General features: G+C 58.9%; 1 protein-coding gene across 1 annotated transcript in view; it reads left to right on the forward strand.

The window, feature by feature from the left end:
* The window catches only part of LOC117639674 (neuroligin-1), a 90,389-nt gene that overhangs the window by 31,978 nt on the left and 31,493 nt on the right, over positions 1–26,918 (forward strand). The window contains exon 2 of the mRNA XM_034375549.1: positions 9,707–9,856. Within this exon, the coding sequence (XP_034231440.1) occupies positions 9,707–9,856 (150 nt within the window). The remainder of the gene's footprint in view (positions 1–9,706; positions 9,857–26,918) is intronic.

Raw genomic sequence — 26,918 nt, forward strand, 5'->3', positions numbered from 1 at the left:
CAAGTGCCTTCCGGCCTGGGCCTGCGACCCCAGCCACCCCGCTCCACACTCCACGGCGGGGTGTCGTTCTGGCCGAGTGCGAGTCGGTCTCCTCCGGCGACACCGCGGCGTGAATCCCTGGACGGCGGAGGCCTCTGCTTTGAGGCCTTTGAGTCCTTTGACGCCGCCGTTTGCCTCGGCCCGTTCAGTCCGTGCTTGCCCAGGCTCGCTGCGCCGGGCTGCGCGCCTCGGGTGCGAATTTCCTTCTATTTACCTTTTTCGCTGTGGGCGGTTAGACTTGGTCCTGAAAGATTCAGGACCGTAACGCGTCCCTGAGGTAGCCGGACACCCGTTTCCAGGACGGGAGTGGCGAAATTCAACCAGTTTGCCGTTTGGTCCTGGAAACGGGTGCCATTGGCGACGTTTGTCACCCGTTTCCAGGACGGTTCGGAATGTTTGGGGCTCTCGGTCCTGGAAACGAGTCTCGGCGGGCCCAAGACGCCGAAGTAAGACCAGTTCGCACCTGGTAGCTTGCACACTGAACTACATAGTACCGCTGGGCAATGATGCGCCATTCCCGCAGTGCGTTTCATGGAAAAAATCGGCAGCAAAAAGTGGCAATACGAAAGTCTCAAGGAGACCCGCCGATCAGCTTCGGTGTTCTTATGGGAACCGGGCCTTCATCCGACGCTTCCCTGCCGCGCAATTCGACAGATTAGTGGAGTTCGTATTGGGCTGGCCCACCCGAAGTGCGCGCGGTTTCTGTGGTACAGTGAGAGTCCAGATTCAGAGGCCTTACCTCAGAGGGGTCACATTGGGTATTTGAACCCGCGACCCCGAGTGCCGAGTCTAGTCAACTCCTCTACCCTGACCGCTCAGCCACCGAACCAGCTTGTCGGCGGCGATGTCGCAACTCCTCTTGAGCTGCCGTTCGAGAAATCTGGTCCCGAAAAAAGGGTACCTGGAGCGGTCTCGAACCCGGGACCTGCCGCTTCCCACATCATGCTCTTAACCACTGAGCCACCGGGACGCCATGGCACCCGCCCTGCCTGCGCAGGTACCCAATCTTCTGTGGATATACTTCCCCAAGCAATTGGTCGCCGAAAAAATTGTATATAGTACCGGTCCCGAACCCGGGACCTCCCGCTTCCCGCGACATGCTCTTAACCACTGAGCCACCGGGACGCCATGGCACCCGCCCTGCCTGCGCAGGTACCCAATCTTCTCTGGATATACCCCCCCAAGAAATTGGTCGCCGAAAAAATTGTGTATACTACCGGTCCCGAACCCGGGACCTGCCGCTTCCCACATCATGCTCTTTACCACTGAGCTACCGGAGGACCATGGTGCCCGCACTGCCAGCGCTGGTACTTTATCCTCTCAGGATAGACCTCCTCAAGAAGTTTGTTGCCGTTGCCGAAAAATTTGCTCATGGCACTAGTCTCGAACCCGAGACCTGCCAGTCAGGAACGCAGCGTTCTAACCACTGCGCCACCAGTTTGCTATGAGCGCCGCTCTCCTAGCGCCGAACTTATAATTTGTCCAGCATCGAGCAAGATGGGTGGCTATTCAAGTTTGGCGCTAGGTGGGTGGCGTGCACAGCAAACTGATGGCGTAGTGGTTAGAGTGCTCCGTTCCTGCCTGGCAGGTCTCGGGTTCGAGACTAGTGCCGTGAGCAAATTTTTCGGCAACGGCAACAAACTTCTGCTGCCGCCAGCCTGTGCATCCCCTGATGCACTCTGGGCCGCGGGGTGGGGTGGGGTGAGGCGGGGCGGGGTGGGGCGGGGCGGGGCGGGGCGGGGTGGCTGCAGGCTGCATCGTGACAGCTGGAGACCGCATTCCGATGCCTTCCTCTCCTCTCCTTCCCATATTGCACCCGTTGCGGTAAGGCACCGCCCCTGCAGAGTCTGGCAATGGCTGCAACATTCTTCTTTCTGCCGTCCAAATAACCCACGGGAAAACAGTTTTCAACTGTGGTGGGCAGACGTTAAGCATTTTGAGGTCTCTTGGAGTGAAATTTTAGCGATTCGGGGTCGAATTTTTTAAGATAAGGATCATGTTGGTTTCTGCGAATTTTTGTGAAATTAATTTGTTGCCTGATCCTAACTTTGTATCCTTGCCGCTCCAGCAGTGCACTTCAAACGCTCGCGAACGGAGACCACCCCTCCAAGGCAGTGGGCTAGAAGCCCGGGGAGGGCGGCCAAAATTCTTGACGCGTTTTGAACTTCACAGACGCTAAATGGAACTCGAACCGAACGTGTGACCTTACCAATAGATTGCTCTCCGAAAGAGGAATCTACTGGTGGGGTCACACGTTCGGTTTGAGTCATGTTCAGCGACTGTAGGGCTCAAAACGCGTCTAGAATTTTGGCCGCCTCCCTCCATCGGTCTCCTGGCCCACTGTGCGAGTCTCCCCACGGCAGGTGAATGCGTTTAGGTATTCCACGGAAGCCCGCGGGTTTGGCTCCATACTGAGGATCGGAAAGGAATTTATTTCTGGCGCGGGAATGTCCCCGGCGAGCCGAGGCAATAGCCTGCGAGGTTAATGTTATTTATCGTCGTCCTTTCCAACGCCCTGTTTCGCTCATCCCCTCCCATTTCTCTTTTTCTCTGCGCCGTAAGTGTTTTGCTTTATTTGCTGCGTTTACGGCTTCGCGGTCGTGTCGAGTCTCGCCGTCCTCCCCCCCCTCCTTCGGCCGCGAAAACGAGAAAACGAGAAAAAGAAAACACCACTAGAAACTCCTCGAGTCGAATGGCGAATGTGCGCCGTGTACGTCGGGCGCTGTCCGTTTGATTAAACTTCGGCCACACTGTTTCAACGGCGGTCCTCGTCCTTGTCATCTCGCCTCCATAATCCCCATCAGCCCTACACCAAAGGCACCAAAGCGTCCACTCAAGGGTCCCAACCCGATGGGAATGATTTGGTCAGCACTTCTGGCAAGGACGTCGAGGCCCAAATCCATCACAAGTTCTGACGCGGACTCTCTCCGCCCCTCCCCGCGCCGCCTCGCACAGTGGGCCAGAAGACCGGAGGCGGTCAAAATCCCTGACGCGTGAGTCGCTAAATGGGACTCGAATCGAACGTGTGACCGCACCAATGGATTGCTCTCCGGACGAGCAATCCATTGGTGTGGTCACACGCTCTGTTCGCGTCCTGTTAAGCGACTCTGAAGCTCAAAACGCGTCTAGAGTTTTGGCCGCCGGCGCCGGTCTTCTGGCCCACTGTGCCACTGTCCTCTCGGCCCGCAAAGAGACTGTCGATATTCTCACGTGATTTAAGGCGCGGCCTCGCTGTGAGCGAATCGCTCTCAATCCGGACGAATGGAACCGGATCAAACAGTGGCGCGTCGCGGCGCGTGACGCCTCGCCCGTTATCATTACCGTCTCTGCATAATGCCGCCATTTCCGGCCGCAAAATGGCCCCCAATAAATTATTTTCTGTTTTTTTTTCTCGGGCCGCAGCGGCGCGGCCGAATTCCGAAACGGCCTGTTCTACACTTGTACTTATTCAGATGACCCAGCACTGAAAAACCAAACGTGGTCTAGACCGCACCAACTGGTGTGGTCAAATGGATGCCATTTTGTCCACACCAGCTGGTGTGGTCTAGACCACGTTTGGTGCGTTTGGTGTGGTCTAGACCACACCAAACGTGGCCAAACGTGGTCTAGACCGCACCATACGTCGTCAAACGTGGTCTAGACCACACCAACTGATGTGGTCAAAATGGCATCCATCTGACCACACCAGTGGTGCGGTCTGGACCACGTTTGGTTTTTCAGTGAGGATCTGTGTTTTGCGGAAATCTGGCAGTTCCCCGCGACGGGCGGGGCCTCGTCTGTCACTTACGCGGATGGACCTTGATTGTTTGGCCTTCGGGGCGGGGCGGGGCGGGGCGGGGCGGGGCGGGGCGGGGCGGCAGGTGGGGGCGGCACAACGCCTTGGCGGCAGATGGGGGCAGGCCCAGCCTGTGCGAACGGGACGCACTAAAGTTTACAGTCAGCAGCAGAGCCCTGCCGCGCCCGGCAGTGCCCCGCCACGCCCCGCCACGCCCCGCCACGCCCCGCCACGCCCCGCCACGCCCCGCCACGCCCCGCCACGCCCCACCGCGCCGCGCTGGCCTCGTGGCCAGGCCGTCACTTGTTAGTAGCGACTCCCGGCCTGCCAGGACAGGGACGGACCGGAGAACAGAAGTTACTGCAATGAACAGGCGAACAGGCCCGGAGCTTAGGGCGCTAGTCGGGGTGGCCCGGCCGGGCCGGGGCGGCTGGAGCCCCGAGTGGGGTCAGGCCGTCAGGCCGTCAGCCGGATAGAGGTCTAGAGACCGAGGCTTCGCAGATGGTGGGAGATTGCAGATAGATAGGGGTGGGGGCTGAACTAAGTAAGTGGCGTCATCCCCCGCGTCCTCTGATCCCGCCCCCTCACCTTCCATTTCTCATCCCTTCCTGCAACTTTGGTATGCCTCGTCCTCTTTCTCTGCCTCTCTGTTCGTCTGCTCATCACTTCTTCACTTCCCCGTCTCACCCTCTTCACTATTCTCTCTCTCTCTTTCACTTTTTCTGCTGTCCCTATTTGCCTCTCCCCACGATGAAAACGGTTCGTGGTTTTCCAAGGAACTCCCAGGCTGCCCAGGAAAACCAGGAAACATTTTCTCGTGCCCTCTTTCCCCACGTGAGCTCAGCTGCTCTCTCTCTATCCCCCTCTCTCCCCGTTCAACACCCGAGCCAAGCTGCAGGGAGACTCGACCCAACACTGTTAATTCGCTACCCGTTGGATTGGATTAGCTCCAGGAGCCGAAGGACAACCCCAACAACACGGGGCCGCGCCGCCGTACCGCCGTGCCGGTGCAGCCGAGCGTTTCCGGAGAGCGGTTTGTCGCTCCGTCTCTCTCGCACCCTTACGGAGAGCCCCATGGGTGCGACAGAGACAGAGCGACGAAACGACTCTTCTGATCCGCTCGGCAGGTGGCGGCGGGCGAGGACAAGGAGGCCGTTGCCCCGGAGAAGACAGCGCGGTGGACCGCCGGGAATGATTTTACAGAGCAGGCGTTGCTTTGTAAACAAAAGCTGTTAAACTCGGCCGAATTCGCCCGCGACAAGTTGGCGCGAATCGCGGCACCAGCCTCGGCGCACCTGCAGCCTGCGTCCGAACGTCGCCTGTCTCTGTCTCTGTCGCACTCACGGGGCGGCCCGAGAGTGCGACAGAGACAGAGCGACGAAGCCGTTGTCGGCCCTCGGGCGGCTGCTGCTGTGACTGAGTCGATGCGGCCCTGAAACTTGGTTCGGTTCTTTGCGGTAACTTTCCCCTGGGTTCCAGTGTTTTTGCGTGCTTCGCCTAGTTTCATCAGGGCGATTTTGTTTTTCGCCGCGTGTGTGGTATGCGTGCAGGTAAGGGGCATCGTATATCTATGGTGGTCGGGGCGGGGCGGGGCGGGGGCAGCACCGAGAAGACGGGTTCGCCCGCGGCGCCCGCAGCTGTGCACGCTTTCTGCTTTCCGAGTTGGATCTAGATACCTATCCTGCACTACCCGGGGCCTGGCGGGCTGGCGGGCTTGGGCTAGGCTTCCCCACCTGCACCACCAGAAGACATGAATATGGAAAAGGTCCCCGCAGGTGTGCCGCGGAACTCCGCTTGAAAAAAGTCGCGCCCTTGCTGCTCCGCGCCGCAACGTAGTAGCGGACGGACTCCGAGAGTCGTTTTCGTCGCCCTGTCCCTCTCGCACCCATTCGGGACGCCCCATGAGTGCGAGAGGGACAGAGCGACGAAAACGACTCTCGGAATCAGTCTGCAGAGCGTGGGTGCGTCGCCGCGGTGTGAATTTCAATTCCAGCAAGCGGTGGTGGTGAAGGATAAGAGAAGGGAGGGTTTTCCTACAGTTACAGTGTCGCGGTGAACACCGCGTCCAGCAACACGGAATGCTTCTTCTTCTCCTCCTCCTCCTCCTTGGCTGCTGAGGCGCTGCTAGTCGCCGAGAGACATAAAGAAGACGATAAGCATGGAGTGGGTCGGCGAGGGGCTTCCCCACAATCGTAAAGGTGCTCCCCGAGCGAAGATTCCTTCCGGTCCGCGCGTGACAGCGAGCCCCTGTTTATTTCATTATCACGTAGGTGGCGTTAAGAGAGCGGAAAAAAGCGGTTGGGGGTTGGGAGTGGGGGGAGGGGGGGGACTCCCTGGTAGTTGGTCGCCGTGTTTGCCCCGTTTTCGGATTCCGCGCGCGCCGCGTCGCGTTTCTAGTCTGACGGATTCGCCGCCAATGCGGCATATTAGATTTCCAAAACGAAAACAATGCGCTGCGGCGCCGCGCGCAGCAGCAGCAGCGCTATTGGCACTATTGTCAAGTTTTGCCGCCCAAGTTGTGGCAGCTGTGCAAACTAGCTGCTGCGAACGTGCTCTGTGTGTGTGTGTGTGTGTGTGTGTGTGTGTGTGTGTGTGTGTGTGTGTGTGTGTGTGTGTGTGTGTGTGTGTGTGTGTGTGTGCATTCCACTACCCGGACCGTCCCCCTCGCGCCAAGGTCTCACAAAGGGGTCATGGGAAAGGGGACTGTATACTCTGTTCCCGATCCCTTCGCTACACGTGCCGCGCCCTGCGCCCTTCGTGTCCTCGCAGTGGCCCTACAATGGGGCAGCGCGCGAGCGACTCGATATTGCTCCGCCGGTTCGACTCCCCTCAACGGCGTCCGGCGAAAAAAAAGAAGAGCGGGAGAAAAAGCGGCTATTTGAATGCATGCGACTCGGCTTTTCGGTTTTTGACGTTCGCGCTCATGGGGTGGGTCGCAAAGCTCTGACCTCCTCCTCCCTCCCTCCGCGACCCACCTGACCTACCCTTCCGTGGAGATTGAGGGCAGCGCCGTGCGCGCCTCACCTCGTCCCTAAAAAGGTCACGTAGTTTATGACCGGTCCCCGCGAAGCACGCGGCCGTGTCTTTGGGGCGAGGCGGGGCGGGGCGAGGCGGGGCGGGGCGGGGCGGCCGTCGATGGCTCAAGGGTAAAATCGAGCCCGACATCCAATTCTATGGAAAAGCGCGAGCCGAGCCGGTGCCGTGCCGTGCCGTGCCGAGCCGCCCCGCGTCGCGGGGGTACCTGGGCGTAAGTGGATACACGCCGGCGGCGCTGGGAGCTCGGAGGGCGCGGAGGGCGCGCAGCGGCTGGAGTAGTGATATTACAGGAAAGTAGAAAAGCGCGGGAAAAATGAAATGATGTCGCGTCGCGACACTGCGAGAAAAAAAACAACTCCATAGGGGACACTGCAAAAAAAGGTCTCCGTCGTGTGGCATGGAGAAACTGGAGTGCGGTAAAAACAACGGCTATCTCTTGCTGGTTCACGATTCACTCACGATGCACGAGGAGCCTTACATCACGTTTGAAACGAGGGTGATAGATTGTCACGCTCCCTCGAGCATTGTGTCACGTGGAATGGATTCCTCGTTCGGAGAGCAACTCATTGGTGGGGTCACCCGTTCGGTTCGAGTCCTGTTTAGCGACTCTGAAGCTCAAAACCCGTCCGGGATTTCAACCGCCTCCACTGGTCTTGTGGCCCCTGTCGGACCGGAGTATGCGTACTACTCAGTGCGCTATGTTGGTTGAGCGTTCCACGCAGAGTGTTGGAAATTGGGATTGCGCGAGCCTTGAGTGGAGCAGTGAGTTGTTCCGGTCACCGCCAGCCTTGCCAGCCCCGCCAGCCACTGCTGCCAACTTGCTAAATGCCCATCCAGCCAGGCGAGGCCGGGCCGGGCGGGGCGCGCAACCGGGCCGGGATGTGCGGAGCGGTGCGGGGGCGGTTCGCAGTAGTCTGCCACCAAACGCGCCCCGCCGCGCCCCACCCTGCCACGCCGAGCGCTCAAGTTGCTCAAATTGCCATATATCTCGTCCGCCATAACACCACACCGGCCTCGCAGGCCTGGCAGGCCGGGCCCGGGCAGGCCCAGACCGGCTGGCTGGCCGGGCCGTGGCGAGCAGCTAATTGTGTGCCGCGGTCGGCGCGCTCATTCCGAACCGCGCTGTCGTCGCGCCGTCTCTCTCGCACCCACGGCCGCGCCGGCCGCGTCCCCGGGGGAGCGAGAGAGACGGAGCGAATTCGGACCCCAGACGAGGGCGGAGGGATCACGGCGGACAAACGAGCGGCGCGAGCGCAGCGCCGTCTGAAATTGTGAGTGCGTGCTCGGCGCGCGTGCCGTGCCGTGCCGTGCCGCGCCGAAAACCGCGAGCCGCCTGCAGGCCGGGCCTTGATTTACCGTCAGTCCCTCCGTTATTTCGAGGCAGCCCGACGGGGGACCAAGTTAGGGACGTCCCCGGCCAAAGTACGCCCCGGTCGGCGCTCTCGCACGCAGCCGCGCCACCCTTCATCGGCGTGGCGGGGCGGGGCGTAGCGGGGCGAGGCGGGGCGTGGCGGGGCGTGGCGGGGCGGGGCGGGGCGCGCCGCCGTCAAGTGATGTTTCCTCGTTAACGTGGCCACCGCGGCCTCGTAGGATTCAAACTGCGCAGACTAGGCAGTGGCAACGCTGTCCTTCAAGCGAAAACAATTAAAGCGAACAAACGGGCGTGGACTTGCGTCGCGGCGATGTGCGGCCGCCGTCGCTGCGTCTCTCTCGCACTCACGGGGCGCTCCGTAGGGGTGCGAGAGAGACAGCGACCGCTCGGGGCCAGCCCACTGGTTGTCACCTGCTAAGCAGACAACGCGCTGCCGACCTCCGCGCCTTTATTATTCATTTCAATTACCGCGGCCTCAACACATTGAGTGCGGAGCGTTTTTGTTGTTTGTTGTTGTTGTTTTTTTAGCGGTGGTAAAGTGTGACGAGGTTGACCGCAAGTCGGCCACGCCACTGACTTAATAATTCAAAATTAAAGCCTCGCGAACGCTGGGCCCACTCGAGCGTCGGTCAGTCAGTCAGTCAGCCGACACACAGTGGGCCGGGCCGGTGGAGCGCAGCTAAAATTCATAACGTGTTTGGAGCTCCTGTGTCCGGGATTTTGACCGCCTCCACCGGTCTTCTGGCCCACTGTGCGGCAACATCTCTAACGGGTTCGGTTTGTTGTTTCGAGTATCCCTTTAGTTTTAATCAACAGACGAACCTGGGTGCTGTGTATGTAGTAATGCGTGTAATGTAGCTGGCCTGGAGTATCATGTTGTGCCGTGTGACTGATGCTCTCTGCTGGAACTACGGCCAGAGGTGCTCGATGTGGGTTGGTCCAGGGGAAAAGGGGGTGGGGGGGATTACCAGCCCTGCCAGGAACTAAATCTTCTGTCCACGAGCTCAGTGGCTACACCATTGGCTCCGTGTGAGCATTCATCGGCCTTCATTTGTTTTCTCCCCTCCTCCTTCTCCTCCTCCCCCTCCCCCCCCCTCCCGCGCGTTCAATTAATCTAAGTGTCGTGCGGTGTGTCCTCGACCACGCTTTGCTTCGCCTCCTGCGTCAAGTGTCGACAACAAGAGATTCGAAAACGAGACCCGGCTACACTAGTGCGAGAGAAATCTTGCCACGATCTAGTGTGTAGGTCCAGTTGTTGCCAACCTTTTTAAGCTAACCGAACCTACACTGTATGTAAAGTGAATGTTGACGGAAAATATCCCATCTTTTCGCCCTCGAGGAAGAACAAGATCGTTTTCCTCTTGCTCGGCTCATCCTCCACATCAACATCCTCGCTGGGCTCTACGAGTGCCCCATCCACTCCCGTCTCACTAATGCCGCTCTGATCCTCTCTAACTCTGTCTCTCTTTCTCCCTCTGTTGCAGCGGACTTCGACTCGCCCACGCTGCCCACTGTGGTGTACGTGCACGGCGAGTCGTACGAGTGGAACTCGGGCAACCCGTACGACGGTAGCGTGCTGGCCGCGCACGGCCGCCTCATCGTCATCACCCTCAACTTTAGACTGGGAATCCTAGGTGAGTGTCCACAAAGACCACCACCGCCGTCAGCAGCCAAAACTCTAAACGCGTTTTGAGCTCCAGAGTCGCTTTACAGGACTCGAAGCTAACGTGTGACCCCACCAGTTGATTCCTCGTTCGGAGAGCAATCCAATGGTGGGGTCACACGTTCGGTTCGAGTCCTGCCAAGCGACTCTGGAGCCCAAAACGCGTCTGGGGTTTTGGCCGCCTCCACCGGTCTTTCTGGCCCACTGTGTGGAGGGATTCAGTGGCGCAGCAGCCGGCAAGTTGAGCCGGCATCACGATCGGCGCGGGCTTTCCGGATACACGGCCCTCATGTCGGCCCTGTGCCCCCGACACAATGTCGGCCAGTTCCACCTCAGCGAGTAGGGCCGGGCCAGGCCGGACAAGCTTTTCAATCGGGTAAACAAAAGTAACGTCTCTACGAGGGAGAGAGAGAGAGAGAGCCGGAAAAACCGCACGCACTCACTCATACACGCACACATGCACACGAACTCACACGCACATGAACTCACACACACACACACCAAAAGGTAACGTGTAACTGGCACTACTTCGCCTGCTGCAGCCTCCAAGTGGCGCACACAGCGCAGCGCGTCTCCACTCCAGATTTATGAAATTGATTTGGCTGAATGGCTTTTTGTCATTAGTCGCCACACTGTGCGACGCCCCGGCACCTGGCGCCCTTCCAAAAGGTCGCCCCCTCCCCCACTCCCTGACCACCGCACCCAGAGCGAAACGACCCACGCCACTGTCAAGAGCCCAACTCGTAGCCTAACCTAGCCGTCCGATTGTCTAGTCTACGACACCCGTAGGCGAGTGAGCTAGGTTTGGCGATCTGTTCGCTGTCTCACTCTTCGAGACGCGGCCACGATAAGGATGCACCCGTGCCCAATATGCTTGCAAACTCATACTGCGCTTTGCAATAGATTCCAAAGTTTAGTGCAGGACGAGGTTGGCAACCATAGTGTATCGTGGGTACTTCAGCGGGAACACTCAATCAGCACACATCTATCTCAACATTTGCCATGGAGCCATGGAGGCTCGAGGCTGGAGGTCTGGCCATGGAGGCTCGAGGCTGGAGGTTTGGCCATGGAGCCCCGAGGCTGGAGGTTTGGCCATGGAGGCTCGAGGCTGGAGGTCTGGCCATGGAGGCTCGAGGCTGGAGGTCTGGCCATGGAGGCTCGAGGCTGGAGGTCTGGCCATGGAGGCCCGAGGCTGGAGGCCTGGCCATGGAGGCGCTCTTTATGAGACTGGAGGTCGTTAGGGACTCCAAATGACCCTGCGGCAGCGCGGCCCGCCCGCCTGCCTGCCTGCCCGTCTGTCCGGCATGCTGGCTGCCTGCCTGCCTCCGGCGGCAACTTGAAACTGATCCTCATAACTCTCTTTGTTGCTCGCGATGATAACCCAGTAGCGCCCTCTCTCTCTATCCCTCTCTCACCCCGCTTCCCCCTCCCACCATCTCTCTCCCGATTAACGCACGGCCCCCGATAGTGTTTTCGGCGCCGGAACTCGAGACTCTCTCTAACGGGACGGATCTCTTTCCCTTTCGGGTGCGTAGAGAGACTCTCCACCGCCGTCCGCGCGTCCCTTCGCGAAGAAGGCTTCCGTCGCTCTGTCTCTCTCGCACCCCTACGCCACCCTGCGCGACGCCCCGTGAGTGCGAGAGAGACAGAGACCATCAGCACGGCAAACAGCGCCGCCAGATGAGGCGACGCGCAACGTGGAGGGCCTTCGTGATGCCGACCGAAAAAAAATAAAAGAAATGTTGCTGTTTGTTTAATCTTTATCGTCGTTAGACGCGGTCGACGTTAGCCAAACTGTAGAATTGGCTTATTCAGACCGGAGATTCAGACCCCTCATTCCAGAGTGATTCGGCGGAGTTTCGGATGTGGCTTTGGATTGGAAAAGACCGGGGCCGCGCTGTGACCTCAAAACACCTGCCAAAAAAAGTAAAGGCAAAATCACGCTTTTACGCTTTTTCGCCGGTTTTTAAATGAAAACTGACGCGGAAGGGTGGAAATAACGGGATGAATGTTTGAGAGCCGGAAATGGAGCTTGATGCTCGAATAATACGCGCATGAAATTTTTCTTAGTTGTTCGCAATAAAACCCCCAAAGCGGCAACGAAATAATAAATGAAAATAAAGAAATAGGAATGTTGGGGAGAGGAGAGGTAAGCCCGAAGGACGTGGTGTATGGCGTGTCGCTCCGTGAGGGACTCTTCACTCGAGACGAGAGGAGAGTGGAGAGACGTCGAGGAGCGGGACTTGTCTTGCTAAGACGCCGAGGTACTGACACCGGAAGAGGGGGAGGGGGACGTGGACGGGGGGGGGGGGCGTGGACAGAGGGGGGGGGGGTGTGTGGACAGGAGACCGGGGGAGGGGGAGGGATGACCAGATGAAACGCAATCAGGCGCCAGCGGCGGTCCGCCCGACCACAGCTCGAAAAGGAGTGCAGGGGGTTGGTTTGCAGGGCGCTGGGGGCCGAAGGGCAGACACCCCCACCACCCCACTGTAACCTCAGCGAACCTCAGCGAACCTCGGCCGCAGCCTGGGCGGCCGGTCGTCCTGCCGGCCTGGCCGGGCCGAGCCGGGCAAGGATCCATGGCATTCTGTCCGGCGCTGTCCTGGCCTCCACGCGCCGTGGTGAGAGGGGTGGGGGTGGGGGGCGGAGGTGTAGTCCCGTTTCATTACGGCCCCACGACGCCGCTACGCCCACGGGGAAGTAAAACAGATTTGGCCGTAATATTGCCGGCGGGCCGTGTGCTGTTGTTTGTCGTTATTTCGGCCGGCGGTTCGGCGGCTCTGTAAACTGTAGGGATGCCAGGGCACTGCAAGTCACCTTTGGCATTCCCTCAGTGTGTTGCGGTACGCATTCGTGACGGTCGTGTTCGGCCCACACGCCCACACCGCTAAACATTCGTACGTCCGTGACGTCATAGAGGGGTGTCGAAACGGCCTGCGCGCGAAGCCCCCCTCACGAAGGCCATCGGAATGAATAACACATTTATTACTTGTAGAGATCGACAAACCCGGGCCGACCGTTATGTGGGACGAGCAGAAAAAAATATTTTCGCTGGTTCAGCGGTTCTCTCTCTCTCTCTCTCTCTCTCTCTCTCTCTCTCTCTCTCTCTCTCTCTCTCTCTCTCTCTCTCTCTCTCTCTCTCTCTCTCTCTCTCTCTCTCTCTCCCTCTCCCTCTCTGGAGCCAAGGCCCCACGGTACCGTTACCTCTGCGGAGTATCGGCACCGCGCTTTTCAATATTCAGCACGCACACTGTGCACGGGCCACAATACTTTGACCGGAAGCTGGCCGCTAGGCTAGGCTACGCAGTGGTACGTGAGGGGTTTGGGGCCCCGCCCCGCCGCGCCCCGCCTCACCGCAGCCCAACCCCGCCCCGCCCCGCCGCACTACGTGGGCCCATTTCCCTCGATATATTTTTCGGCCCGGGCTGCGGCGGCGGAGCCGGGCGCCGCACGGGGCTGCGTTTTGGACGTACAGTACGGGACGCGCCCCCCAAGATTCGTGATTGCGCCCCGCCCCGCCCCGCCCCGCCCCGCCTCGGTTTTTGCTGTTTTATTTGCGGCTTGTGGAGCGGTTTATAGGGCCGTTTTTTGGGGCGAGTGTAGGCGCCATCCGTCAACAGGGAGGCGCCGCGGCTGCGCGTGGGGAGCCGAGCCGAGCGGAGCCGCGCAGTGGCAGAGCGGAGAGCAAAGCACGACACGAAACGTACTCATAAATTTGGCATATTTTAATGGGCGGCCGTTTTCCCCTCGACGGCGGCGCCGGGAGTCGAACCCGGGTCGTTGCCCCAGGGCGTCGTGCCGCCCAGGTGGCGCCCCCCGGGCCCCTCGGGGCCGCGAGGCCTCTGACCTTGATTCCGTTTTGCAGCCAGCTTGCAGCGGACTGTCTCCGAGAGTCGTCGCTCTGTCTCTCTCGCACCCGTTCGGGACGCCCCGTGAGAGACAGAGCAACGACTCTCGGAATCGGTCCGCCGCCGCCGTGGCGGCAGGAAAAGAAAACTGCCGGTACACGGCCGCGTGGGTTCGGGGCCGGCGCCTTGCGGTGGTGTCGAACCACCGACGCGTGGAAGCGCGGGGGAGGGGGAGGCATACTGCCGCCACAGAAAGGGAAAGGGTTTAGGGAATCGGGATAGGGGAGCAAGGAAGTGGAAAGAAAGGGGGAGGGGTAGACATCGTGCGGGTAAAAAGCCGCACCAGACTAGAGAAAGAACAGAGACGGGAGGGGGGGGGGGGGCGAAGCGCCACAAAAGCGCGCCGCTCCCGCGCACTTCACTCCAGATGGGGAGGGCAGAGATGACTCTGGAGTGCGAGAGGTCCAGGAAGCAACGGCCGCGGCGGCGGGGCGGCGGGGCCAAGGGTCTGGAGCCGGCTGGAGCGGGCTGGAGGGCTTGGCTGCTTGAACGCACGTGAAAACGCACCTCGCACGAGCGGCCCGCCCGGTCGAAGGGCCAAACGGGATGAATGTATGGATGAAAGAGTTCCGGGCGACTGGCGGTGGGCCTCTAGCGGTGGGTAGCCGTGGGAGGGGCCGTGGTTTGCAGGGCCCGGGACGGCCGGGACGGAGCAGCAGACTGATTCCGAGAGTCGTTTTCGTCGCTCTGTCTCTCTCGCCTTCATGGAGCGTCCCGTTTAGGTCCGACAGAGCGACGAAAACGACTCTCGGATTCAGTCTGCTGAAACTTGCAGCCTGCGCCAAACTGCCCTCCTCTTTTTCGCGTGCTTGCATGTCGCAGTTTAGTGAAGTCGTCTTCGGCTGGGCCGCGGCGGCGCGGCGGGCCGGCCACGCGTACGCTGTAAATCCCCGGCGTTGTCGTGCCAAGGTTCCATCCAATCTGCGGAGCGATTCCGCGCTCTGTCTCTCTCGCACCAACGGCGACGGTGGGGCGATCCGCGGCGGTGCGAGAGAGACAGAGCGCGGAATCAGCCTGCTGGCGTCTGCCCCGGTCTGCCCCGGTCTGCCGGTGTGGAGATGAAATGGATGGGTCGGCCAATCCGAAGCGGCAATCCGCTGTTTTCGCCGGTTTCGCCGAGACGCATGAATAACGGGATGATGAAAGCGGCCCTTGTTCTCTCTCTCTCTCTCTCTCTCTCTCTCTCTCTCTCTCTCTCTCTCTCTCTCTCTCTCTCTCTCTCTCTCTCTCTCTCTCTCAACCAATCAACTCTCGGCACTGCGTAATTAGAGGGAGGAGGTACAAGGGGATTAAATACCTCTCCGAGCGCCATAATTATGAGCGACAAGCGCAGCACGCCACTGGAACGCCCCCAGAACCCGGAACTCTTCCGGAACGCCCCTGGAACGCCCCCAGAATACCTCCCTTGGAATGACGCACTCGATATGCCCACGGAATGCCTCCCGAACACCTTCGGAACGCTCCGGAACGGCCGTGGAACGCCACCGGAACGCCCTTAGTACGCCCTCGGAACGCCCTCGGAACGCCCTCGGAACGCCCGCGGGACGCGCTCGCGGTTAAGAGTGGCCGGAAGTGGGAATCCCCGGAAACGCGCCGGGCCTGGGGTGAGGCGGGCGAGGCAGTGCCCAGAGAGAGAGGCTGGCCGAGATCAAACAACAAATCACAGCAGTCCGAGGCCGGCGTGGCCCGGCGTGGCCGTGGCCTTCTGCCAAGGCGGGACCATCATCTTCGAATCAAACTCGAAAATCTTTATTGCGTCTTCGGATGATGCTCTCCGGGAAGTCGATGGCCCGGGGGTGGGGGCCTCTTGTGTGCAAGAGAAGCCAGGGCAAGCACGCACTTTGGTGGACACCCTTGCGGAACTTTAAAAGTGCTACTTTGGTCGACTTTGCTGAAAAGTGCGGGCTAGCCATTCGTTGCCCCGTGTGAGAGGGTACACGACGATCTTGTGGGCCGTGTAGCTGTGGCCGGAGTTTTCCGAAACGTGAATGTGAAGCAATCCCTACCGTATCCGGCAAATTCTTTCCCGCGTCGATCTGCGGCTGGTCCTCAGAGCAGACCATCGCCCGCCGAAATCTGAGATCGACCGACACTGCGTCCTGCGGGAAGGAGGTCACGGTGTTCTTGCGGGCCGCTCGGGTGCGAAACTGCAGACTGATTCCGAGAGATCGTTTTCGTCGCTCTGTCTCTCTCGCGCTCACCGGGCGATAGGTGCGAGAGAGACAGAGCGACGAGAAGGACTCTCGGGCTGCTGGACGCGATTTAGAGCGTTGCGTATTTCATGAAGCGAGCGATGTTCCGGTCTGTGAGAGCGAGAGGCGCTGGTGTGCCACTTGGAGACCGCCGCCTCTCCTTGTTTCTCTCCTTTTCTCTGCCTCTGTCTCTCTCTTCCGTGGAGACTTTCCCTTTTGGCACCGACACCGCTCTTTTTCTTTTTCCCTGCGGCAGGCTGACAGTCGCGTTTTCGTGCTGTCTCTCTCTCACTCATTGGGAGTCCCGTACAGGTGCGAGAGAGACAGCCGTCTGCTGGTGCACGTGAGGCTGGATTACGACAATGCGCCATCGAATGACACTGTAGTTCTATCTCTATCCCCGCCCCCCGTCCGCCGCCCTGATCTATCCCGCGCTCTATCCGCGGCCCAGCTGAAACGTGCTGGAACGTGCACCCAATGGCTCGAAGGAGGGCAGGCAGCAGGTAAGCTGCCTTTCGGCGGGTCTAAGTGAAACCGATGGAATGGAAAGCCCTTTACTCATGCCGTGACACTGCACTGTCTAGCACCAGGGGCGGGCGGACGGACGGACAGACACACGGACAGACAGACAGACAGACAGACAGACAGATGGACATGCAGACAGAGACAGACCAAGGTGAAACGGCAAGCACACTCTGAAAACCTAACAAATAATTTCAGACCTTACAAAGAAAAGCAGCTTGATTTAACAAAATATTTTGAGCTTACATTAGCTTACAAAGAAAATACTTCGTAACTTAGGAAGTATTTCTTGGTAAAACAAAGTAAATTATTTTGTAATGCTGAAAATACTTCGTAAGGTTTCAAGCGTGTAGATGTCCACCACTTTTGTTTCAACTGCTCATGGTTCTCAAAGATAATAATTTTCCACTAATGTGTCTCTTTTCGTGTCTTTTGTTGCAGGTGAGTCAACGAAGCATTTCCGGGTCGTCGTAAGTGGGCCACACTCATCTCTGTCTTTCACGGCATGCACACACCACGTCCTCATTGTTTCTCGAACGCCCTTTTTTTCTTCCAGTGTGTTCCTCGACTGCTCGCTTTTTCTCGCCTCACACACTGCGCGGGTCGTGACGGCTCGCGTCGCGCGGCAAGACAAGGAAAAACAATTGACACGAACGTTATTAAAGCGACAAAGAGTTGACTGCATTCCGCATGCCGTTTCCCAGCCCCTCTTGTCTGTCTCTCTTCTCCCCCCCCCCCCCCCCCCCCCCCGCCGCCACGGCGCGCCGCGCCATCAGCAGTGTTTACTTCTGTCTCATTGTGCTCGGCTCCCCAAATTAAAAGGGAAGAAAAATAAGCGCCTTCTTTTCGCCTCTCGGCTTCCCCCGAGGCGAGTGGCAACCCTTCACTTCCTCCCGTCCAAAAGGGGGGGGGGCTCATCCCTTCCTTGCCAGCCTGGGTGCTGACTGCTTGGCGGCGGCCGACGCCCACACATGGCTCGGCTCGGCTTGAATTCGTCACCACCATGCCACCTCCATTCGGAACTTCCAATAGACTTCCGACTGGCCCGGCCCCCCGGCCCGGCCGGCGGGTGTGGCCTGGCTCGGCTTGGCTGCCTGATAGCATTGGGGTTAGGGCGGCCCAGCGGCCTGGAGGCCCAGCGGGGGGCGCTATGCTTCCACAACGATAAGTCACCCCACGCCATCAATGACTCCCCAGCGCCACGCCGCGCCACGCCGCGTCGTGGGAATTTGATAAGACGGAGAAGTTAGCGCCGGCTGACGAGATGACATGGCCTCGGCCCGCGCTGGCCCCTCGCGCTGCCCCCGCACTGCCCTCCACTGTCTTGGGGTGTTGTCGGCCCCGCCGCCCCCGCAATCGTCTCGCTGCAATCCGCGAAGCTGACTTCGTAACATACTATCGAGAATTCACTGTACCTTATAGGTATTTTGACGAATTTCGCTGGCATTATCGAGAAAATCTCCACCATAATATGTTGGTGCAGCCTTTCACCGTAAGACATTTACAGTGTGGTGGGGCAGGGTAAGGGCCGGTGGGGCGGGGTAAGCAGAGCTCTTGAAAACCAACAACAGCGGTACCAATGCACGCGGTGGGATGGAGAGCCCGCTTGATTAGCTGCTGAAGGCAGGCAAGAGGGAGATGGGTGGAGGGGGGGGGGGGTATCTCTTGATTGGTCGAGCTTTCTTCGGGGCTGATAGATGGATGGGCGGTTTGTATGCTTTTCTTTCCGTGCAAGGGAGAAGAAAGGGACGTGGGATCGTCTGCGGGGAAAGAGGTCTTTTGTCGAGAAAAGCGCCGAATACGAATCGCTGCGCTTCTTGGTCTCACAATCATCGTCATACAATTATTTTCGGAAATTGGTTCACCAATTGGTGATGGGAAATCGAAGGACAGTAATTCCTAATAATTATTTTTTGCTGGTGATTCAGTAATTCACACCTCACCTCACACATTCTTTCGAAAAATTCTCGTTCCATGCCTAGTCCTCTTTTCTTGACTATTTTTTTTTTTTTCAAAAAGAATGGTGCTGATTCTCTTTGCGTATTTTTTTCTGATATAGTTTTTAGGGTCTACTGGACTGTCCTGCCCTGCGGAATAAAAATAATGCACGCTACGTTTTTTTGTTGGTAGTGAGATGGCGGGCAGCATTGTCCCACGCAGACCAGCGGCGCCCGGCGCTGTCACTTGCCGAGTTTGGGAACAAACTTGGTTACAGTAAAAGATGGAATTTCCGCTTTGGAACTGCATTGCGCGCGCTGACCCGCTGCCCGCTGGCCGCCGCTCGCGGCCGCGCTGCAGGCTGATGCCGAGAGTCCGCTCTGTCTCTCTCGCACTCATGGGGGGCTCCGCAAAGGTGCGAGAGAGACAGAGCGACGACCCTCGGAATCAGTCCGCTGGTCGTGTTTATGGTGGAGCGACGTCGGACGAAGCGGGCAAGTTGTTGGCGGGGAGCGGACGGACAGTCTTGGCCTGGTCCTGGCCTGGCCCTGGCTCGGCACACACCCCATCCCGCTGAGAAAGTGAGCCAAGTGATGATGTTAGAAACTAATTTCGCTCTCCTCAGCCTTCTTGAAAGCGATGGATCAGCCTGCCCCCGGGCGCGCCTTGCGAGGCGTGCGGCGCGGGTTCGACTCCCCGCCGCCCCGCCGATCGTTTTACAACACTGCATCAACAACTTGGAAGTCTCGGCTGCGGCCAAGCGCGGGCCGACTCTGGCCGACTCCAAACGGGAGTACCCGACCGCCGGCGAGGAGAGAAAAAAAACGAAAAAGGAAAGAAAACGCGGTTTATTTCCGGAGAAGTTTTCCGCCGAGCGAACTTGGCCAACATTGAGCAACGCGCGGCAGCGCCTCGGGCAGTCGTTATGGCGATGAGGCGGATGAGGCTGGCCAATGACAACCATCCATTCCAAACGCCCCGTCCGAAGCCACGACGCATCTGATTGGCCGAGCCCCTAGCGCCCTCACTTTAAAAGTCTTAGGCCTATTATATAGGCCTATAATTTTCCAGATTGAGGTGAAAGCTCAATCTGGAAGCGCTGGAGCTCAAAACGCGTCCGGGATTTTGACCGCCTCCACCGGCCTCCTGGCCCACTGTGCCTGGGCCGGAATCCTCCATGGTACCAGAAGTACGACGCCCTCGTCTTCCTGGGCGCGCTGTGTTATAACGGGCAAGTTCGGTGGGGCCCGTCACAGTCGATGTTGTTGTTTTGTAGTTGTTGTTTTTGTTTGTGACTTTAAGCAAAGGCTGTTCGTTATGTTGCCTCATGGCGCCGCGCCTACACACGTGAGCGTGAAAAGTCTGACAAAACAAACAACAGCACAGAGTCGGTAACAGGAGTGCCCCCTGCCGGGGGATCCTCCTGCAGAAACAAGACGAATAAAAATAAACAACAACAAAACGGCAAAGCGGCACAAGCCATCCTCTTTCAATACCAACGTCTCTTTTGTGGTCCCGGCGAAGGATTTGCCTGCCTTCGTTCGCAGCATTTTTTTTCTTTTTGCAGTTTGATTTCTTTTCTGTTTTCTTCTCTTTTTTCGGTGGGGTGGGCCTCCTTGGAAATGATGAGGTGTGGTTCCGAGTCGAACGCCTAATCGCCGCGTCGAGGCAGAGTCGCTCTGTCTCTCTCGCACCTACACGGGCCCCCCATAAGTGCGAGAGAGACGGAGCGACGAAAACGACTCTCAGTGTGCAGGCCGCGCGCGCGAACGCGGCCCCACTGTAGGGGAGGCCTGGCCGAGACGCGGGCTTCCAATACCGCCTGCGAATTCCCAGCGACGAGCCTACACTCTAAACAGTCTCACCTGGAAACTCCCTTCCTTTCCAGTGCAACGGACGCATTTTTTCCTTGGATTCTTGAGCTTTTTCTCTGTATCTTCAGTAAAAAGCACGTAAAGATTCCTTATCATGGTGCCGTCTCTGCCTTTCAGTGAAAAGCGCACAAATATTCGTATTACGCGAGTTTGCGCTGGATCCACTGTAGTAACACGGCCTCAATTCCGCTGTGAGCCATTTTAGAGTGCAGCTGCGCGGCGGCTAACAACAACCCAGAATGCAAACCGGGTTGGCGTGAAGCGTTCCGCTTGGCGGCCGCCGTCTCGGCGAGACTCGCCCCACGGCGACCGCCTGCAGACTCACTCCGAGAGTCGTCGCTCTGTCTCTCTCGCACTCGTGGGCCGTCCCGGATTGGTGCGAGGGAGGCAGAGCGACGACTCTCGGAATCAGTGTGCTGCCTGACAGCCGCGCCGCGCCGGACGGACAAAGCATGGACAAAGCGCGCGGCGTGTTCTTCGCCCTAAATTGTTTTTTAAAGAGGTGCGGCACGGCACGGCACGGCACGGCGTGGGGGCGGAGGCGCAATTTCCGGCCGCAGACGCCTCCTGCCTGCCTGCTGCCCCGGCGAGGCTTGTCCCGTCCCTTCCCGGCAGTAGGCCTCGGCTGGCCTCAGCGGGGTGCCGCGTGACGGGCCGTGCCGTGCCGTGCCGTTCTACGCCGTGCCGCACAGTGGGCCAGAAACCGGTGGATGCGGCCAAAATTCTGGACGCGTTTTGACCTCTAGAGTCGCGCTTAACAGGACTCGAACCGCACGTGTGACCCCACCAATGGATTGGGGCGGGGCGGGGCGGGGCGGGGCGGGGCGGGGCGGGGCGGGGCGGGGCGGGGCGTTCCACGCTGGCGGGGCCAGACGGCCAGACCGGAGCGGTGCGCCACGCTCCTTCAGATCCGACTTCATTTGGCAAACCTCCTAATGAAATTCTACACTGTCGGGCCTCGCCGGAGCTGACCCGGCTCCCCCCTCCCCCTCTTCTCTGGCATCCTCGTTTTCCCCCTCTTCACAAAGGCCGGGCCAGTAGACTGATTCCGAGAGTCGTTTTCGTCGCTCTGTCTCTCTCGCACCGATACGGGACGCCCCGTGAGAGCGAGCGAGACAGAGCGACGGAAGCGGCTCTCAGTCTGCAGACTCGAGCATGCGGCCCTCGCGGGGCCCCCGCCGCCCCATGGCCGTCGACGTCAGCCAGAAATGACACATCTTGTTAAATTTAGTGCTCATCCCACGCGCTTTTTTCGGTCGCTCGTTGGAAGATAGTGCCGAGAGTGTTCATCATGGAGGCGACGAGGAGCGGGGCGCGAGGCGGCCACTCGCCGGCCGGGGCGTTTTTACGGTGCAGGCAACACCTCTCGGAAGCAGGGCCTCCGATGTGGGCCAGTGGGCCTCGTCCAGCGTCCCCTCCACGGCCCCCTTGGGGAGCGGATCCGGGGGAAAGGGCGGCGGGGGCGTCACACAGTGGGCCAGAAGACCGGTGGGGGCGGTCAAAATCCCGGACGCGTTTTGTGCTCCAGAGTCGCTAAATGGGACTCGAACGGAACGTGTGACCCCACCAAGATTCCTCGTTCGGAGAGCAATCCATTGGTGGGGTCACACGTTCCGTTCGAGTCTCATGTAGCGACTCTAGAGCTCAAAACGCGGCTAGAGTTTTGGCCACCAGCACCGGTCTTCTGGCCCACTGCGTCGCATCGCACCCTACTCCTGAAGGCGACAAGCAGCCTAAGGTAGGAAAAAAGTCCCATTTTCCCCCTGTAAGTGGGCAACCTTTACGTTGCATCCCTCTTTGGATCCGCCTTGACCCCCTTCCCTCCCACAGGGCCGCGCCGTGCCCTGCACCGACCCCATCTGCATTACCCGGCCCGGATAATTTTCAGTCTGCGTCGGCGCAAGTGCGCAAGCCTCGGCGCAAGCGGTGGGAGGCGGACCCGTGCGGACCCGTGCGGACCGCCGCGCCGGGCCGCTGGGACTCCGAGGAGAGGAAGAACGATATGTTTCCAAGAGCGAGACGAAGCGAGGCGGAAAAAAAATAGACGAAGGCGGGGGATAAAAAAAGAGGAAAGAATGGTTAGAGAGGGGAGCTAGCTGCTGCCGGCCCCTGAGAAAGAAGGAGGACATGGAATAATAGGTCCGATGCCTGCGAAGAATTTCAACAAGTCAAGAGGTCCAAGGCTGGCTGGCTGGCTGCGTGGGTTCGCCTGGTTCACCGCGAGGCCGCAGAACGCTCTCGCTCTCCGTGGACCGAGCCGAGTCGAGCCGAAGCCGAGCCGAGCCGAAGCCGAGCCGAAGCCGAGCCGAGCCGAGCCGAGCCGCAGGCAAGGTGCTCCCCAAGAATTGGGGACTTAAATGCTCACCGAGAGAAGAGGGGGAGGGGGCTGGTTCCCGCGGTGACTGAGCCTGCAGCCCGCAGACTGATTCCGAGAGTCGTTTTCGTAGCTCTGTCTCTCTCGCACCCATAGGGAACCCTTTCTGAGTGCGAGAGAGACAGAGCGACGAAAACGACTCTCGGAATGTGTCTGCCTGCCCCGCTCATTCGTCTTCAGCAACACGCAATACTGCTCTTGAATAAATCCGCTCCGTCCGCGGAACCGCCAAGCAAGCCGCGACATGGCGGGGGAGTGGAAGGGGCTGCCCGCATTCGCGAGGCTACATCTCGCGCAACGCATCGGCGGCGCTTCGATTAGGACCCTGGCGGAGGGGGAGGGGGGATTGCGAGCGGCACAGGGCATGGCCTGGAGGGGGAGGGGGAAGGGGGCACGATTAGGACGGGATGGGAACAACGGCAGCTGCAGGCACGCTGGTCGGCCCGGGCTGCTTCGCACCGCTCTCTCTCTCTCTCTCTCTCTCTCTCTCTCTCTCTCTCTCTCTCTCTCTCTCTCTCTCTCTCCCTCTCTCCCTCTCTCTCTATCTATCTCTCTCCCGTCTCCGCGAACACGTAACCGGGCCGGCATTCAACTACCTTGTCCCCGATAAGCGCAATCCGCCATCGCGCTTTATTAAACACTAAATTGGCGCGCGGGCCGCGCGAGTCAGTCGCCAGTGATTTCGGCCGCGTCACGTTACGACCATCCGACTGTCTGCCTGCCGTCTGGCGGTTCGAGTCGCGCTCCCTGCCCTGTTTCGCTGCCGGCCCTGGGCTGTAGTCCGAGGTTGTTTCATGCGGCGGCCGAGGCACATTGAATTCTCATGCACTCTTCTGTGCAACGCATCATTTTGCACATGTGTTTCTATGCCGAAAATCCGGGAGCTTCCGTAGGTGCAAAATAGTGCACAACTTTTGTACCAAAAGTTCCCGAGTGTTCCTACCGCGAAAGGAGACTCGCCCAACGCTGAGGAACCTCAGTTTTTGTTTTAGTTTGTTTTTTTTTTCGACGGTGCGCGATAAATAAAATAAAAGGGGAACGAGGCTGCCTGTCCGCAGAGTCGTTCGACTGTGCAGCCGCTACAGTGTAGTCGCTGCGGCGGTACGGCTCTGTGCGATTCCAATGTCGATAAGGCTGCGTTACAGTGGTGGCGCGTGTGTGTCTTGTCCCCCCCCCTTTCCCCCTCCCCCGGCCCTTCAAGTGGACTAATGCTCGAGATTAGCCTCCGGGTCTCGGTTTGGTCGGGGTGGGGTGGGGCGGCTGGTCCGAGCGGTCGGTGGTGGATCGCTTTGATGATGTCGACTAGGAAGAGGCCTGTGGGGTCACGGATTACTTCAATGTCGCGGTTACAAATGGCGACCGCGGGTTCGATCCCCGCCACCGCCTCTGCCTGTGGCCCAGTCGGTGGTTTGCCTCGTACATGTTCACAAGGACACTGAACACAAAGTGTAGCAAACACACTTGATTTCACTGCATGCACAGTGAAAAAGGAAGTCTCTTTCTGGATCACGTTTGTTATTGTTAACCTCTGAAAACTGCTGCGGTTCTTTCTGGCCCCCTCAATCGTTAGGAACGCGTTTCCCTCGACCTAATGGTGATGCCCCACGTTATCCAACCCCGTCGTTGTTTCCAAGCGTGGTACACTGGTACGCATGTTCCAAATAGCGCCACTCTTTAAATACGCCCCCGCAGCGCGCGCAGCCGCGCCCCAGTTAGCTATTGCAGTCGGAATTAAAATGTTTTCATTTCGTCATCTGGGCCTCGCCATCCGCGTCGTCCCAGCCCTCGAGGGCTGCCGCGTCGAAGGGCCTGGAATTTTTTAATGACGCCCTTGTTGGGCATCTCGTTCGTCCTGTGATCATCCGGGCCGCCCTCCGCGGCCCTGCCAGGCCCTTCGACCTCAATATAATTTATTATTTGCAGTGGAGATGATGATGAAGCCGCCATTAGAGCAAACCCCAATAACTCACCCGGGCGATGCAAGAAAATAAAATCAAAAAATAAAAACCTCCCCCGTGTAATCAGCTATTACCATGATACCAAACTGAATCGCCAATTACCTGCTTTACTTTGGAATTTTACTCTGAAAAAAATATATACACGAGAACGCAAAACAGGCCGCCCTTTGATCCTTTTTTTTCCTGCCCCATTTTTTTTTACTTCTGGATCATCCGGAATCTACTTTGTTGGTGTTGTGTTGGCTGTGGAGCTTTCCTGCTTGCCACGCCCCATCAGGTACTATATTTTTACGTCCCTAGCGTGGTGAGAGAAGCAAGAGAAGCATCACTTCCCCTCCTCTCTCTCCCTCTCTCTCCCTCTTTCCCCCCCTCTCTCTCTCCCCTCTCTCTCTCTCTCTCTCTCTCCTGTGGAACAACACTCCTCCGGCAAGCTCTCTCCATTTCATGCTTTATCCGCGTTGACCTCGTCAGATTGTGCTTCAAGGTGTTGCACTAGGTGTGCGTCGCACTCCTCTGTACACACGCCCCCCCCCCCTCCTCCTCCCCGTTGGCGTCTGTGCCGCGCTTACTTGTAGATTTGCATGCGATTATCGTTTGTTTCGCGTCGTGTGGCTGCTGAGCCTGCCGAGCCCAGCGAGCCCCTAGCGCCCGCGAAGTCGAGGGTAGGCCGCACGCTCCGCGCGGGCGTCGGTCGCTGCTTCGGTTGCCTACCCGGAAGGCGCTCCGTTTTGTTCTCTCTCTCTCTCCCTCTCTCTCTCCCAATGACTCCAACAACATCCCCTTATTCGTATCTTTAGTGCCGTTCGTGATAAAGGCCACCGAGTCAATCGATCGGAAAGAATGCCGGGGTCTCTCATCTCCTGCTCCGACAAGGGCTAACGTTCGTGTGCGAGAGAGAGAGTGAGAGAGAGAGAGGATCAGAGTGGAGTGGCCCTGTTGTACCTGTTGCTGGAGTGTCCGACTCCTCGTGGGCGGCCACGCCGGCGAGGCCGAGGCCTAGCGAGGCGAGTCACAAGGCGACCGTTCGCCGCACCGTTACGTCTTACGGACTGATATTCCGAGAGTCTCTCTCTCTCACTCATAGGGCGTCGCCGTACGGGCGGGAGAGAGAGAGACAGAGCGACGAAAACGACCGACCCTTCGGCATCGGTCCTGCGGCAGCCTCGCATCACATGCCGTCGTGTTGGTTTCGGCTTCGAGTGTACCGCCAGTGTATTGTTTCCCAACGACACAATCTCCCAATAAAATATCACTGAAAGAGACGCAGTCAGTCGTTTCGGCGGCGGCCGGGTTATGTCGTGCACTGGCCCTCGTGCTCCCGTACACCGAATAAAACAGAATGTAGCCCTCCGCCGGCCAGCAGACTGATTCGTCGCTCTGTCTCTCTCGCTCGCACCCAAGAGGGCGTCCCGTGTAGGTGGGAGAAAGAGAGAGCGACGAGATCGACTCTCGGAATCGGCGTGCAGGCCTTGGCCGTGCCATTGACTCGCAGCGCTCTCACCTGTTCGCGCATCGCGTACCCTTCGCTATTTTTACCCCCCGTCCCCTCCCCTCCCCCTCACACCCCTGCCCTTCCTCTCAGCATCTTTGTTTGCAGGCTCAAGGGAAATTACTGCGCCTGTGACCACAAACGAGCTGGATGGCTGCTAGCTTCCGTGTGTGTGCGTGTGTGTGTGTGTGTGTGTGTGTGTGTGTGTGGAGGGATGTATGTGAACCTGCTCTGAATGGGACGCTGGGCATGCCTGGAATAGTGTGGCACGGTGGGGAGGGGTGGAATTTTCTTCACAGAGAGAGAGAGAGAGAGAGAGAGAGAGAGAGAGAGCGCGACGGCCTGACCATGCTGAAGTTCTTCAGACATTGGGTGCACTGTTGAAGCTGCATGCAGTGGAGTCGTGGCGGGCCCTTAGAGTGTAGAGTCTGGAGCCTCCAGGGCGGCAGGCTGGAGTCTGGACGGGCGGGGGTCTCTGACACAACCAGGTCCGAGTTGGAAGGGCCCCAAATATGCAAATGGCGACGGCGGCCTTGGGTGCCCTGGTCCTGTCCTGCCTCGGCCACCACGCCCCACCGCGACGACCCAACACGGCCCACCTCGAGCACGGCCTGCGAGGAAGGGGCTTAAATTCCCTGTTGCCTGGTGTGCGCGATGACGCCACCTCTCGTAAACAGAGAGTCGTGTGGTTTCGCCAGCGTGTGTGTGAGAGCGAACCTGTGTATGTGTGTGAGTGAGAGAGAGAGAGCGTGTGGGTTGGCGAGACGTTCCTCTCTGT

Source organism: Thrips palmi, unplaced genomic scaffold (genome assembly GCF_012932325.1).
Source record: "Thrips palmi isolate BJ-2018 unplaced genomic scaffold, TpBJ-2018v1 HiC_scaffold_11, whole genome shotgun sequence".
NCBI lineage: Eukaryota > Metazoa > Arthropoda > Insecta > Thysanoptera > Thripidae > Thrips > Thrips palmi.